A 14820-nucleotide genomic window follows, 5' to 3' on the forward strand; every position below is an offset into this window, starting at 1 on the left:
ACGTTATAAGACAGTGACAGGAATTGCATTTAGATTACTGCAGGTAACATAAATTAAGATGACATGTTTTAAATAACATCTGCTACGTGTAGATCCTCACATCCTAGTGTTTGCGTGCCAGAGTCAGAGTCAGAGTCAGAGTCGGAGTCGGAGTCGGAGTCGGAGCCGGAGTCGGAGCCGAGGCTGGAGTGGGGGTCGGAGTGGGGGTCGGAGCCGGGGTAGGAGTCAGAGTGGGGGTAGGGGTCGAAGTCGGAGTCAGGGTAGGAGTCGGAAGTGGAGCCTTCGTCACGGAGTCGGAGTCTGTGTTGTCAGAGTCGGGTTCGGAAGCCGGGGGTAAGGCGCGGAGGCGGAGTCGGCAGTCTGGGTAGGAGTCGGAGTCGGAGTCGGAGCTCGGTGTCGGAGTCGGGTGTCGGGGTCGGAAGTAGGAGTCGGGGTAGGAGTCGGACGCCGGGGTCGGCGGCGGATCTGGGGTCGGAGCGGGGTAGGAGTCGAGTACGGAAGTCGGAAGTCGGAGAGTCGGAGTCGGTGTCTGAGTTGGGTAGGAGTCGGAGCCGGGGTCGGAGTCGGAGTCGGGGTAGGAGTCGGGGTTAGAGTCAGAGTGGAGTCGGTGTCAGAGTCGGGGTCGGAGCCGGGGTGTGAGTCGGAGTCGGAGTCGGGGTCGGAGTCAGAGTCGGGGTAGGAGTCGGAGTCGGAGTCGGAGTCGGAGTCGGGGTCGGAGTCGGAGTCGGAGTCGGGGTAGGAGTCGGAGCCGGGGTCGGAGTCGGAGCTGGGGTCGGAGCCGGGGTAGGAGTCGGAGTCGGAGTCGGAGTCGGAGTCGGAGTCGGTGTCGGAGTCGGGGTAGGAGTCGGAGCCGGGGTCGGAGTCGGAGTCGGGGTAGGAGTCGGGGTAGGAGTCAGAGTTGGAGTCGGGGTCAGAGTCGGAGTCGGGGTAGGAGTCGTAGTCGGAGTCGGAGCCGGAGCCGGAGCCGGAGTGGGGGTCGGAGTCGAAGTCGGAGTCAGGGTAGGAGTCGGAGTCAGAGCCTTGGTCGGAGTCGAAGTCGGAGTCGGGGTAGGAGTCAGAGTCGGGGTAGGAGTCGGAGTCGGGGTAGGAGTCGGAGTCAGGGTAGGGGTCGGACGGAGTTGGAGACGGGGTAGGAGCCTGAGTCCGGGTAGGGGTCGGAGTCAGAGTCGGAGCCGGAGTAGGAGTCGGGGTAGGAGTCGGAGTGGGAGCAGATGTCGGGGTAGGAGTCGGAGTGGGAGCAGATGTCGGGGTAGGAGTCGGAGTGGGAGCCCGAGTCGCAGCCGGAGTCAGGGTAGGAGTCGGAGCCGGAGCAGATGTCGGGGTAGGAGTCGGAGACAGTGTCGGAGCCAGAGCCAGAGCCAGAGCCTGAGCCGGAGTTGGAGTCAGAGTCATAGTCAGCGTTGTAGTTACTGCATACCTGTACATCAGTCACATTGTACGTGATCTGCAGCACAGCCTTCTCCTCCTGGTCTGCACTGTTCACTGAGGTCTGAGGGGACAGATTGTTCTTCAGGGTGGTCCAAACGATCTCCTCTGTGGGAGCAGAAACATGTTCCATCAATACTTCACCTTCCTCTGCAGAGATTCACTCACATTATACAACATGATAAAAACACAGAGGTGAAAAAAATTTCATTTCTGTTAGCATAGGAAAAAAAACATTTCCGTCAGCATGCTGAATTGGTATTCTAAACAAGACTTCTCCTCCTGCACATGTTAACAGCCGCCTCTCTTCAACACCAGATGGAGTATTCAGAGTTTGCGAGCAGATCTGACAGAGAGAATCTGCAGCTGTATCAGGAGCTGATTGTCCTGAAATGATCTTTGAAATGTTCGGAGTGTGAGACCACTCAAGAACTAGAACATTACAGGAAGCCCATGCACACATTTTGGCTCTTACCCAGAGACAAATACAAATCTAATCAGATTAAGCTTGGAGGAGGAGACAACTCACCCGTCATGTCACAGCTGACTCTGAAAGGAGCCAGAGATCCACTGCCGTCTGGGTCGATCCAGTAACTCCCTGAGTTCTTCCCCTGGTGCTTATACTCCTCACAGGACTGCTGATACATGGCTATAGAGGACACAACAAGTCAGTCAGGGCCTTCTGTGTGTGTGTGTGTGTGTTTGTGTGTGTGCGTGAACTCACAGGTATGGCAGGTGGCTCCGGTGTAGCCTGTGCCGCTACAGTTGCAGCTGAATGAGTCCCACGTCTGTGAGCAGCTTCCTCCGTGCTCACAGTGGTTAGGAACACACCTGATGAAGAGAACAGCATGTGAGATCCCACACAAAGAACCCTTCCTCTTCTCCTTAAGGTGACACCTTCACTACTCGACACTGCTCTGTTTACCTGTCTATGATGGCGCACATATCCAGACTGACGTTTTCAAAGGTTCCGATGAGGCCCTGCTCCACGGCCCTGAGGTCGGCTAGATGGTCGTCTACGTGGATCATCTGCATGCAGCCCTGGAAGGAGCGCTGCAGGGATCGGCTGATGGTCGGGAGGAAGTAGCCTGGAGGAAAGCAGGAGAGGTCAAAGTCGTCTCTTAAAGTAGTATGGGAGGTAGAGCCTTCTTTTATCAGGCCCCTCTCCTTTGGAAACATCTACCAGTCTGAGTCCGGGAGGCAGACACCCTCTCTACTTTTAAGAGTAGGCTTCAAACTTTCCTTTTTGATAAAGCTTATAGTTAGAGCTGGATCAGGCTTGGACTAGGTCTTAGTTATGCTGCTATAAGCTTAGACTGACACACTGCGATCATGTCTTTCCCTCTCTCTCCTCTCTCTGTCTCTCTCTTCCTTTAACTCTTCCTGTCCCATTAAAGTTACTAACCATAGACCTTTCTGGAGTCCCTGAGCTCCCTTGTCTCGTAGGTTCCTCTGGATCTCTGCTGTAGATTCCTTTTTGGGGGTCTGTTATTCATCCTTTCTTTCTTTCTTTCTTTCTTTCTTTCTTCACTTCTCTCTTTTCTTTTTCGTTTCTTTCTACTGTCTTTCTTTCCTTGTTTTCTGTTCTTTTCTTTCTTTCTTTCATTCCTTTCTTTCTTTCTCTCTTTTTCTTTCCATGTTTCTTCATCCTTTGTCTCCTTTTCATATCCCGTCCTTTCCCTCTGCCATTTATTCTCCTCTTTGTCTTTCTTCTGGTCTCCCTCTCTTCTCTCTTTTCTTAGACCTTTCTGGAGTCCCTGAGCTCCCTTGTCTCGTAGGTTCCTCTGGATCTCTGCTGCTGTGGACGTGCCAGACTCCAGCTGCTACAACTACTACTATCCGTCTCCCCACTATCATCTCTCTCTCTCTTCACCTCCCTCTATCCCTCTCTCCAACACGGTAGGTCTCAGCAGATGTGTGTCTAACATGAGTCTGGTCCTGCTGGAGGTTTCTGCCTGTTAAAGGAAGTTTGTCCTTGCCACTGTAACTTGCTAAATGCTGCAAAGTGCTCTGCTCATGGTGGATTAAGATGAGATCAGACTGAGTCCTGTCTGTAAGATGGGACTGGATCTGATCCTGTCTTGATGTTGGGTCTTTGTTAATAATAGAACATAGAGGACGGTCTAGACCTGCTCTGTTTGGAAAGAGTCTGAGGATAACATGTGTTGTGATTCGGCGATATATAAATAAAGATTGACTAATAAAACACAACAGACTTTTTTTTTTTTTAAATCACCTCCAAAGTAGTAGGTTCCTCCGGTCTGGATCTGGATGGGGATGGCTGTTCTGACTGTGGACGCCTCGTCCCCATCAACTGTTAGCATAGCGTAGTATTCCAGAGCATTTAGATGCACACTGTGCCACTGGCCATCATTCAGCCCCGAACCTGCAACAAGAAGCACACTTCAGTGATTTAGACCTAAAGCAAAGTGTTTCTTTGGACTGTCTCATGTGAGGGGCTGTTTAGTTTCCAGTTAACTCCAACGAGCTGAACTCACCCGATGAGATATCGATGCGTGTGTTCGGCCTTTGCGTCACATTCACGTGGACAGTCACCTTCCCCTCCGTCAGTCCCACCTCCACCCAGCCGTAGGCCAGCGCCGTGAACATCAGGAGTCCGTTGGGGTTCCAGGTCCTGAAAGACAGGCTGACCGACAGAGTGTCGCTGTCGCCCTGACCGGGCAACCGCAGGAAGGACGTGGAGTTGAAGAAGACCGAGAAGGAGTTGGATTCAGCGCATGAGAAGGTCAGGTTACGCTGTGAGGGAGAGAGAGAGAGGAGAGAGTGGAGCTCTGAATGGATTGAACTTCTGAGCCGTCATTTATATCCTGAGAGGATTTTTCCTTGATAGATATTCTTTAGTGCATGTGAGAAAAATGAAGAGGCACTGGCAGAGGTTGGAACTTTGTCCTATACTGTATACAGAGGCTGCAGTCCTTGAAGGGTTCAACAACAACACTCCTTCCTCTTAATGTGATCGAGTGGTTTTAAGTTAATTGCAAGTCGTTAAGGTAAACAGGTCTGTATTCACACACACACACACACACACACATATCCACAGTTTCCTTACAAAGCTGGAGACGTCGACCTTCTTCCTGCGGACCAGGCTGGTGATGTTGTCTTTATTGTAGGTGATTCCCTCCATGCAGCCTTTAAAGTTCTCTCTCGCTCCGGTGCTCGGCTTCACTGACGCAGGAATGCCTCCAAAACTGATCTGAGGAGAGGCAGCAGAGGAGACGGTTCAGACTCAGTCACTCACTGTTATCTCTGCTGTACATGACTGACCTTACATGATCAGATCACTGCTTTACAATCCAAACTGAACTCTTATTTCAATAACCTCTTTATAAGTAATAACACATATATACAGACAAGGCTGTTGTTTTGTATTTATAGGTTTTGGGGTTTTGGACTCCCTCTGTATTTCATCATTCAGGAGGTCTTCTGTAACCCAGACCCACAGCGTCTTTACCCCATGGTCCAGATCCAGGTGGTCAAACTCTCCGTTGGTCCTGAACTGTTGAGTGTGATGGTCCAGAGTGAAGTTGACATTTCTTCGGTAACGCTCTATAACCACTGAGTGCCAGTGGTCGTCATCCAGTAAGCTCCCGCTGGTCACAGAGGTGTGACCCTGAATGGACCCGTACTGGTTACTGCCTGCAGAGCAGAGACAAACACACGTACGTCATGTTGCAGACTGCTTTATCTTCTGCTGTGAATTTAAAAGGGGCTGAGAACTCCTGCAGTACCTAGGTTGATGCTGAGCTGTAGTCTTGCCCTGCGGAGCTCCAGGGAGATGTAGTCTCCCTGCTGTCCTTCTCCGTGCAGCAGGACTCCATCTCTAGCCATGGTTCTGAACTTCAGGGTGGTGATATCCTTTACAATCTTCCTACTTTTGATGCGGTAAGAGATGACGCCATGGCCGTCAAAACTGATCACATCCGCCCCTGTTAAGAGAAAAGAGAAGGCAAGTCTTCTTACTGTCAGCAGAGCAGAGGAGGGACCAGAGGGACCAGAGGGACCAGAGGGACCAGAGGGACCAGAGGGACCAGAGGGACCAGAGGGACCAGAGGGACCAGAGGGACCAGAGGGACCAGAGGGGCCTGTAGCTGCTGCAGGACCACCTCAGAGGAGCTCCCTTTTCTCCTTCATTTATTCAGCAATCACAATACTTTTGTGACGTGTCAGAGAGGAAGGGTCATCATCTTTTATTCTATCAGGGCATCACAAGAGATGAATCATCAGCATTAAAGAAAACAGAACTTACAGGAAGACAAATGAAGAACAAAATGATTGGAAGAAAATGAGGCAATGTGCTCCTAAACTTTAGAGCAGTCAGAGAAAGCAGTAATGAGACCGGAGGATACAGTAACATTTATTAAATAAAGAAATAATAATGATATTAATAAACTTTATCTATATGGCACTTTAAAAAAAACAGGGTTACAAAGTGCTTTACAAATTAAAAATAAGAGACAATTTAAAGGTGACATATCACGCTTTTTTCATCAATATATATTGGTCTAAGAGGTCCCCAAAACATGTCTTTAAAGTTTATGCTCAAAAAAACACTTTGAAATCAGATTTTGGTCTGCCTGAAAAACCCTCTTTTTCAGTCCTCCTCAGAACACTCTGTTTTCTCTCTGACCACGCCCCCTCAGGAAGTGGATGTGCCTCGGCTGTCCAGCACGTTGATCTAATGTTTACATGTTGGCTGAATATACACGGCTGCTCAGAGATCACGTTACTTCAACCCTCTGAATCTGATCCAGAATCTGATCCTGACGGACAGGCGCCTGTAGCAGGACCTTTCTGAACCATTGGTCACAGATTTAGTGTTTCTTGTTGTTTTATTTATCAGTATGTAGAAGTGTGTCTTGGTACACAGCTATGAACATGTAGCTATGTGGCTATGCTAACTAGCGCTAGCACTTATCCATGATAAGTAAAAGTCATCCACTAGATCTTCAAATCTGCAGACGTGGGGAGTAAAACCGACCTCTGCCAGAAAGGCAGCAGGACCTTTCTGAACCATTGGTCACAGATTTAGTGTTTCTTGTTGTTTTATTTGTCAGCATGTCGGCGTGTGTCTTGGTACACAGCTACAGCTACGACATGTAGCTATGTAGCTATGCTAACTAGCGCTAGCACTTATCCATGACAAATAAAAATCATCCACTAGATCTTCAAATCTGCAGACGTGGGGAGTAAAACCGACCTTTGTGTTTATTAAGACAGCCTACAACTAGCATGCCTCCCTCCTAAGCTCCTTGTTAGCACACGTGTGCAGGGAATGAAAAACGGAGGAGGGGTTGAGTTGTATTTTATACAGTCTATGGGCTGAACAAGCTCCGAGCTCTGACTCCGTGACAGACCGGATATTGTTGTGACGTAACAAAAACACGGAAGTCTGAAACGGCTGGTTTCAGCACACATTTACAGAAAGGTGGAGAAATCAGAACAGGGGCAGAATGGATTCTTTTCATTCTCGGGGGGTTTGTAGACAGGGACACATATTTCAGGTAGAGAACCATTAAAAAGTCCATTTTGCATGATATGTCACCTTTAACAAAACTAAAATAAAACAAAATAAAAGAGAAATAAAAGGAAGACAATGATTAGATAAAATAAAATACAATAAAAAAATGTGATTAGAAAATATATATTTTTAAAACCAGGGCGTGAGCAGCCGGTGGTAGTTTGAGCCATACATAGCAACTTTGTATATTTGCACGACTATTCTGCACAACACATTTCTTTTAGCACTTTTTTTTTTCTTTTTCTTTCTTTTATTTATACCTAAGTTATTTTGATTTATTTTGATTATATTTTACATTATTATTATGACTGTTCTTTTAAACTTACCGGTGTTTACTGGTCGTCACTGTGGATATTATGTATACATATGTATGTTTCTACTTGTCTGTCTCACTGTGCAACATGTTTGTGGGAGGGAGGGGGGGGGAGGATGTTCTTGTTCATGTATGTTAAAAAAAACAAAAAACTATTGTATGAAAACAACACTGTGATTTATACCTGCCTTTTGAAAAATAAAAATTATAAAAAAATATATATATATTTTTTAAATTAATTAAATTAAATCCAAAAAATGTAATTCAATTTAAAAAAAAATGTTTTTAGCAAGATAAGAGCAACAAAAAGACAGAAAATGAGAAGTGAGTAAAAAAGATGGATGAAAAATGAATAAAACAAGTTTTAAAAGTTAAAACCAACTACCATAGAATTAACAGAAATAAAACAAAGTCATAAGAATGAAACCAAAGATAAGAGATTAAAAGAGAAAAGATATCAAATCCAGCATCTGGAGAATTAAAACTTGTTAAGCACATCTATAAAAAAGTGTTTTTAAAATAGATTTAAAAGAGGATAAATATTTAGGATCTCTTTGAGGAGGTTGTTCCAGAGAGTCGGGGTTCTAAACATAATTTAAATCATCACAATCAGAGAGGATGAGTGAACTTAAAGACCAAAAGAGGATCCAGTCTGACCTCAAAGAGAGTGTTAGAGCCATTTCTGCATATTTTCTTTATTATTGTTATTGTTTATGTTTTATTTCAAATGCATAATGCTTATATTATGAGATCCTCCTTCCCAGAAATGAGGGACAGGTGTTGCTGATGAGACAGGGGAGAGCTGTATTGTTTTTGGACCACTCTCTTTTTTCATTATTTAACTACAGATATAAGCCTAATTGCACCATCGACTGTAATAAATCTTCAGTTCGATCCAAGCCAGACTGATTGTTTTTTAATCAGGACTGCAGGTCTCCTCTGAAGTAAGGAAGGCGGCCGAAACCCATAGCAAAGCCGCCACAGTGAGTATTCTCACAGGTCAATCAAATGCAGTGTTACAGCAGTAAGGACAGATCCAATCAATGCATCTGAAAATTCCTTTGTGATCAGTGGACAACATGGATTGAAGTATTCAGAGGTGAAAACTGGTCTGGACATGGATTAGGTTGAGGATCTCTCTAATATCACGTATCATCATTAAATCTGAACTCACAGTACGAGCAGCCGTAGAGCTCCAGGCGGACTCCGATGCGTCCCTCTCGGCTCCAGGCCACAGGGATGAAACGGATGAAGCGAGCCAGGACGGGGTGCAGCAGCTCGTGCCGAACCACACCCTCGCTGTTCACGTTCCCCTCAAACGTCTGAAACACACACAACACACACACACAGCACACATCTCTAGAGGAGCAGGTCTAAGTCCAGGGTTTGATTGAGTGTCATGTCAGAAGTGGTCGGACTATCATAGACCATGAACTGGTCCTCACCCAGATGTTCCCGTCCTGCAGGTAAGGCCTCCAGTTCTTCTGCGTGTCACTGTACAGCAGTCGGTACTTGCTGGTCCAATCAGAGGTACTGTAGCGACCCTGCGTGGCTATCGCAACCACCTGCTTTCTTGAACCCAGGTCCACCTGTAACCACTGCTGATGGTCTGTTTCCAAGGGGGTCCACCCTCCAAGACCTAGATTGAAAGGTATCATCGGGGTTGACAGGTTGAGGGGCGGGAGGAAGAGAAAAGGGAGAAGATAGGGAAAATTGGATCTGGAGGATTTGGAACAAAAATTGATCATGAGTGGGTTTTTGTATTTTATTTTAGAGCATCGTGAGACATGAACTGGTGAGTTCAGTGAGTCCACACCAAGCGGCAACCTCGGGTCTCAGCTCAGCTCACATGACAGGGAGCTGGACTGCCAGAGTGGGACTGAAAGCTGGCTCCATGAACAGAGTCCAGAGACCTCCAGAGGGACCGGACAAACAACTCAGACAGCATGAATAAAAAATGAAGATCTAGTCAAACTCGATGGCATGCTGTTTACTGTGGACACGAGAGAAGCTTTAGAGCCGGGGGGGGGGAAGAGAGGGAGGACGACGCTCCGGGGTCCAAAGAGAGAGAGAGGAGAAGTTTCTGTGCTGAGTGGAGAGCAGGAGAAGTCCTGAGTGACCTGGTGGTGCAGGTGTGTTCACTGTGAGCGACAGCTGTTAGATCCTCAGGATGTTTCTGATCACAGGTCAGATTATTACTCCTTTTTTTAAAAATGTTCACTACATTCTTGCTTCCCTGATTCTGCTTAGTGTTCTCATACCTGTCGCCACCCTGTCACTTGCACTCCCTTCTTGGAAAGCACAATTAAAAATAAAGCAATGACAAAAAATAAAGCATTAAGCCTGAAGCTGAAGCTGAAGACTCTTTCTCTCTATAGTGTAATGCCATATTAAAAAGACACTTCACTACATAGAGGCACCGCTCAGTGATAATCCACCAGTATGAATGCATCATGCTCTTATGACCCCAAGTGCACACACACAGCAGGACAGATTCAGCTCCTCTCAGGACCTCAAAGGCTTACCTTGTTTCCGGTTGAGTTTGGCATGACCCGCTTCACGTCCTCGGCCGAACACTGAAGAGGAGGTGAAGGAGCTGAAGGGAAGAGGAGTGGCCAAGCTGTCCTCACACTTTCCTAAACGAGAGAGAAACAAACAGATGCAAAGATCAGCTGATGCCCAGTTAGGAAATACATTATAAATACAGTCTGCAGAAGTCAGCTGACTCTCCCTCCAGTTTATAAACACTGTTATTGAATATACCAGACCTTACTTAGGACCCTTTGGGACTCCCTGAACTCACTCACGACTGTTAGAGTCTTATGTTTTCTAGCTCTTCCCCGGTGTGGTCTGAACTGAAGAAGCCTTTCTGAGGAGAGGTGATTTCAGATATGGCCACCGCCGACGATTGGCCTCAAAACAGAGCTTCAGAAACTGATGGGTGACGTCACGGATACTACATCCATTATTTATACAGTCTATGGTCTTGACTATATCACCTTTGAGGTGCTACTTTTATAACTTATTCTTGTTTCTATTTTTTACTTTAAGTCTTTATTTTTGAGCGACCTACTGTCTGTATCTATTCTGTCATGTTAACTTTTTTCATACAGTAGTCCTCTTTCTTTTTCCCTTTATCTACTACCAGTCCAAAGTTTGAACACACCTTCTCATTCAATGGTTTTTATTTATTTTAATTATTTTCAACATTGCAGATTAATACTGAAGACATCAAAACTGTGAAATAATCTGGTTTTACCATAATCTGGATTACAACAGTAGTCAAATAAGTGTACTAACCCTACCTCTGAACAACACAACTGATGGTCTCAAACACATTAAGAAGGCAAGTCATTCTACAAATGAACTCTTGACAAGGCTCATGTTCATTAGAAACCATTCCAGGAGACCACTTCATGAAGCAGACTGAGAGAATACCAAGAGTGTGCAAAGCTGTCATGAAGGAAAAAGGGGGCTACTTTACAGAATCTAAAATATAAAACATATTCTGCTTTTTTTAACACTTTTTGGGAATTAAATAATTCCATATATGTTCTTTCATAGTTTTGATGTCTTCAGTATTAATCTACAGTGTTTACAATAATTAAAATAAGTACAAACCCTTGAAGGAGAAGGTGTTTCCAAACTTTTTAACTGGAGTACATAAGAGGGAGCACATTACTCTGACCCTGGCCTCCCTCCACTGGCTCCCTGTGCACTTTAGAGTCCATTTTAAGATTCTGTTATTTGTTTTTAAATCTTTAAATGGTCTGGCCCTGCCATACCTCTCTGAGCTCCTTCGCCCCTACGCTCCTGCTCGGTGCCTCAGGTCAGCTGATCTGCTGCTCCTGGAGGTACCGAGGTCAGAACGGAAGCTCAGAGGGGATAGAGCTTTTTCTGTTGCTGCTCCTAAATTATGGATGCGTTCCCCTCCACATTAGACTCCTCACTGTCCATTTTTAAAACTTGTCTTAAAGGTGACATATCATGCAAAATGGACTTTTTAATGGTTCTCTACCTGGAATATTTGTCCCTGTCTACAAACCCCCTGAAAATGAAAAGAATCCATTCTGCCCCTGTTCTGATTTCTCCACCTTTCTGTAAATGTGTGTGAAACGAGCCGTTTCAGACTTCCGTGTTTTTGTTACGTAACAACAATATCCGGTCTGTAACAGGAAGTCAGAGCTCAGAGCTTGTTCAGCCCATAGACTGTATAAAATACAACTCAACCCCTCCTCCGTTTTTCATTCCCTGCACAAATGTGCTAACAAGGAGCTTAGGAGGGAGGCATGCTAGTTGTAGGCTGTCTTAATAAACACAAAGGTCGGTTTTACTCCCCACGTCTGCAGATTTGAAGATCTAGTGGATGAGTTTTATTTATCATGGAAAAGTGCTAGCGCTAGTTAGCATAGCTACATGTCATAGCTGTGTACCAAGACACACGTCGACATACTGACAAATAAAACAACAAGAAACACTAAATCTGTGTGCAATGGTTCAGAAAGGTCCTGCTGCCTTTCTGGTAGAGGTCGGTTTTACTCCACACGTCTGCAGATTTGAAGATCTAGTGGATGATTTTTATTTATCATGGAAAAGTGCTAGCGCTAGTTAGCATAGCCACATAGCTACATGTTCGTAGCTGTTTACAAAGACACACGTCGACATGCTGACAAATAAAACAACAAGAAACACTAAATCTGTGACCAATCCTTCAGAAAGGTCCTGCTGCAGGCGCCTCTCCATCAGGATCAGATTCTGGATCAGATTCAGAGGGTTGAAGTAACGCAGGTCTGTGAGCAGCCGTGTATATTCAGCCAACATGTAAACATTACATCAACGTGCTGGACAGCCGAGGCCACACCCACTTCATGAGGGGGCGTGGTCAGAGAGAAAACAGAGTGTTCTGAGGAGGACTGAAGAAGAGGGTTTTTCAGGCAGACCAAAATCTGATTTCAAAGTGTTTTTTTGAGCATAAACTTTAAAGACATGTTTTGGGACCTCTTAGACCAATATATGTTGATGAAAAAAGCGTGATATGTTACCTTTAAACCCATTTTTATTCCTTGGCTTTCAACCCCACATGAGACTCTGCTCCTGTTTTAGTGCTTTAGTGTTTGTTTTATTGTTTTCATTGTTTTATGCCTGCATTGTTTGTCTATTTATGTACAGCACTCTGTCCCGTTTAAAGTGCTTTCTAAAAAAAGGTGAGTTGAGAAGTTGAGTAGTGTATATATTTCTATCTTCTGTTTATGTGCTTAGATTTGAAAAAGCAAAATAAAATATGTTAAATAAAAATGAGAGGAGAATAAAAAAATACCAGAGATAAAGAATTTGATGCTCAAATCCTCCTGAGCGAGGAATCCCTCTAGAAAATTCAGTTTTTGGACAACCTTGCTTTAAACTGTAAAAATGAATTCACCAGCTTGTAACTTAAACTGAATTTAATTGGAATGATTGATTGTTCAAATAAAATCAGCTTTAAAGGGAGAATTGTCCCCTCAGTGTTTCAGGATGGGAACACCTCTGCCTTGTTTTGAGCCAAAGAAAATCCTGACTACTGAACGAAATGATCTTTCAAAGTCAAAAACTTAAAGAAACACAGATGTAACTTTTGATTTCATGGAGACTTCTCTTCAGTTTCTCCATTAATGAATGAGAGTGCTCTGTTGTTACCTTTGCACCTCGTACTTGGACGTTTGTCTGTGCATGCTGGCCTTTGTTCTCGACATCTTTAGGGGGACTTGATATGAGATGGAATTTTGGGTGGGGGATGGGTCACAGCACCGTGTGTGTGTGTAAGGGGGGGTGTGGGTGTGTGTGTGACAGGTGCGGGGTATGGTAATGAGCCCTCTCATATGCATTACAAAACAACAAGCCAAGCATAGATCACGCAGTTCAAAAGGAACAATAAATAGAGAATGAGGAAAATCATCTGAACATTTATCCAGCAGCTCGTCTCTCTGAGGATCGCTCTGATTCCTCTTTATGGTGTTTATTTATTTAAGCAGCATTCAAAGGCTACTCTTTAATTTTAAAATGAAGTGATATACAATTAATAATCTGGTATCATAACTCTAGATTGCATTTTACATCCATGTGTTTCCCACTGAACTGAGCTTAGCACACAGGATGTATTTGTATAGTTAGATGTGACGGATGAATTCTTTACCCTTTAAAGAAAACAACAGCATGTAAAGGTCAACCTCTGACAGGACGTGTTGTTTGAGGTGACAGTGACCTTTGACCTTTAACCACTCGAACAGTTCATCATTAAGTCTCAGAGGATATTAGAATATAAAAAAGCAAAGTTAAAGGTGACATATCACGCTTTTTTCATCAACATATATTGGTCTAAGAGGTCCCCAAAACATGTCTTGAAATCAGATTCTGGTCTGCCTGTAAACCCCTCTTTTTCAGCCCTGCTCAGAACAGGCTGTTTTCTGTGTCTGTGCCTTTAAATGAGAATGAGCTCTCTGACCACGCCCCCTCAGGAAGTGGGTGTGGCCTCGGCTGTCCAGCACGTTGATCTAATGTTTACATGTTGGCTGAATATACACGGCTGCTCACAGACCCGCGTTACTTCAACCCTCTGAATCTGATCCAGAATCTGATCCTGATGGAGAGGCGCCTGCAGCAGGACCTTTCTGAACCATTGGTCACAGATTTAGTGTTTCTTGTTGTTTTATTTGTCAGTATGTAGACGTGTGTCTTGGTACACAGCTACCAACATGTAGCTATGTGGCTATGCTAACTAGTGCTAGCACTTTTCCATGGAAAATAAAAATCATCCACTAGATCTTCAAATCTGCAGACGTGGGGAGTCAAACCGACCTTTGTGTTTATTAAGACAGCCTACAACTAGCATGCCTCCCTCCTAAGCTCCTTGTTAGCACACATGTGTGCAGGTAATGAAAAACAGAGGAGGGGATTCAGTATTATTTTATACAGTCTATGGGCTGAACAAGCTCCGAGCTCTGACTTCCTGTTACAGACCGGATATTGTTGTTACGTAACAAAAACACGGAAGTCTGAAACGGCTCGTTTCACACACATTTACAGAAAGGTGGAGAAATCAGAACAGGGGCAGAATGGATTCTTTTCATTCTCGGGGGGTTTGTAGACAGGGACACATATTTCAGGTAGAGAACCATTAAAAAGTCCATTTTGCATGATATGTCACCTTTAAGATTTCAGCTTTGGGACTTAAACCTTTGTCACTTTGTCGTTTTATTCTTATATTTGTGTGAAATGATGTCAAACTTGATGAGAAAACTCGAGTTATGGCCAAAGACTCTTTTTTAAAAGGACACAGTGACCTTTGACATGTAACTAGGGCTGGGCGATAATTCTCTAATAATAATTATTGTGATACAATTTTCCTCAACATAACTATAACAAACAAGTGTTATATAAAAATTGTATATATTTAAACCTGTAATTACACCCCCATACCACTGGAAAGGGAGGGGGAGCTAAGAATTAATGTGACGATGACAGCATGCCCCTAAGTGTGAAGTGCAATCCCCAAAAAGTCTCCCCAGCT

The 14820-nt window shown here is 44.7% G+C and overlaps 1 protein-coding gene across 1 annotated transcript in view; it reads right to left on the bottom strand.

The window, feature by feature from the left end:
- cntnap2b (contactin associated protein 2b) overlaps window positions 1-14820 on the bottom strand; it is a 40331-nt gene that overhangs the window by 12300 nt on the left and 13211 nt on the right. The window contains exons 2-13 of the mRNA XM_034704028.1: window positions 9803-9913; window positions 8723-8916; window positions 8452-8599; window positions 5175-5372; window positions 4898-5082; window positions 4496-4639; window positions 3924-4182; window positions 3662-3811; window positions 2351-2513; window positions 2150-2256; window positions 1955-2074; window positions 1418-1533 (exon numbers count right to left, since the gene is read on the bottom strand). Coding sequence (XP_034559919.1) covers window positions 1418-1533; window positions 1955-2074; window positions 2150-2256; window positions 2351-2513; window positions 3662-3811; window positions 3924-4182; window positions 4496-4639; window positions 4898-5082; window positions 5175-5372; window positions 8452-8599; window positions 8723-8916; window positions 9803-9913 — 1895 coding nt within the window. The remainder of the gene's footprint in view (window positions 1-1417; window positions 1534-1954; window positions 2075-2149; window positions 2257-2350; window positions 2514-3661; window positions 3812-3923; window positions 4183-4495; window positions 4640-4897; window positions 5083-5174; window positions 5373-8451; window positions 8600-8722; window positions 8917-9802; window positions 9914-14820) is intronic.

Source organism: Notolabrus celidotus, chromosome 15 (assembly GCF_009762535.1).
Source record: "Notolabrus celidotus isolate fNotCel1 chromosome 15, fNotCel1.pri, whole genome shotgun sequence".
NCBI lineage: Eukaryota > Metazoa > Chordata > Actinopteri > Labriformes > Labridae > Notolabrus > Notolabrus celidotus.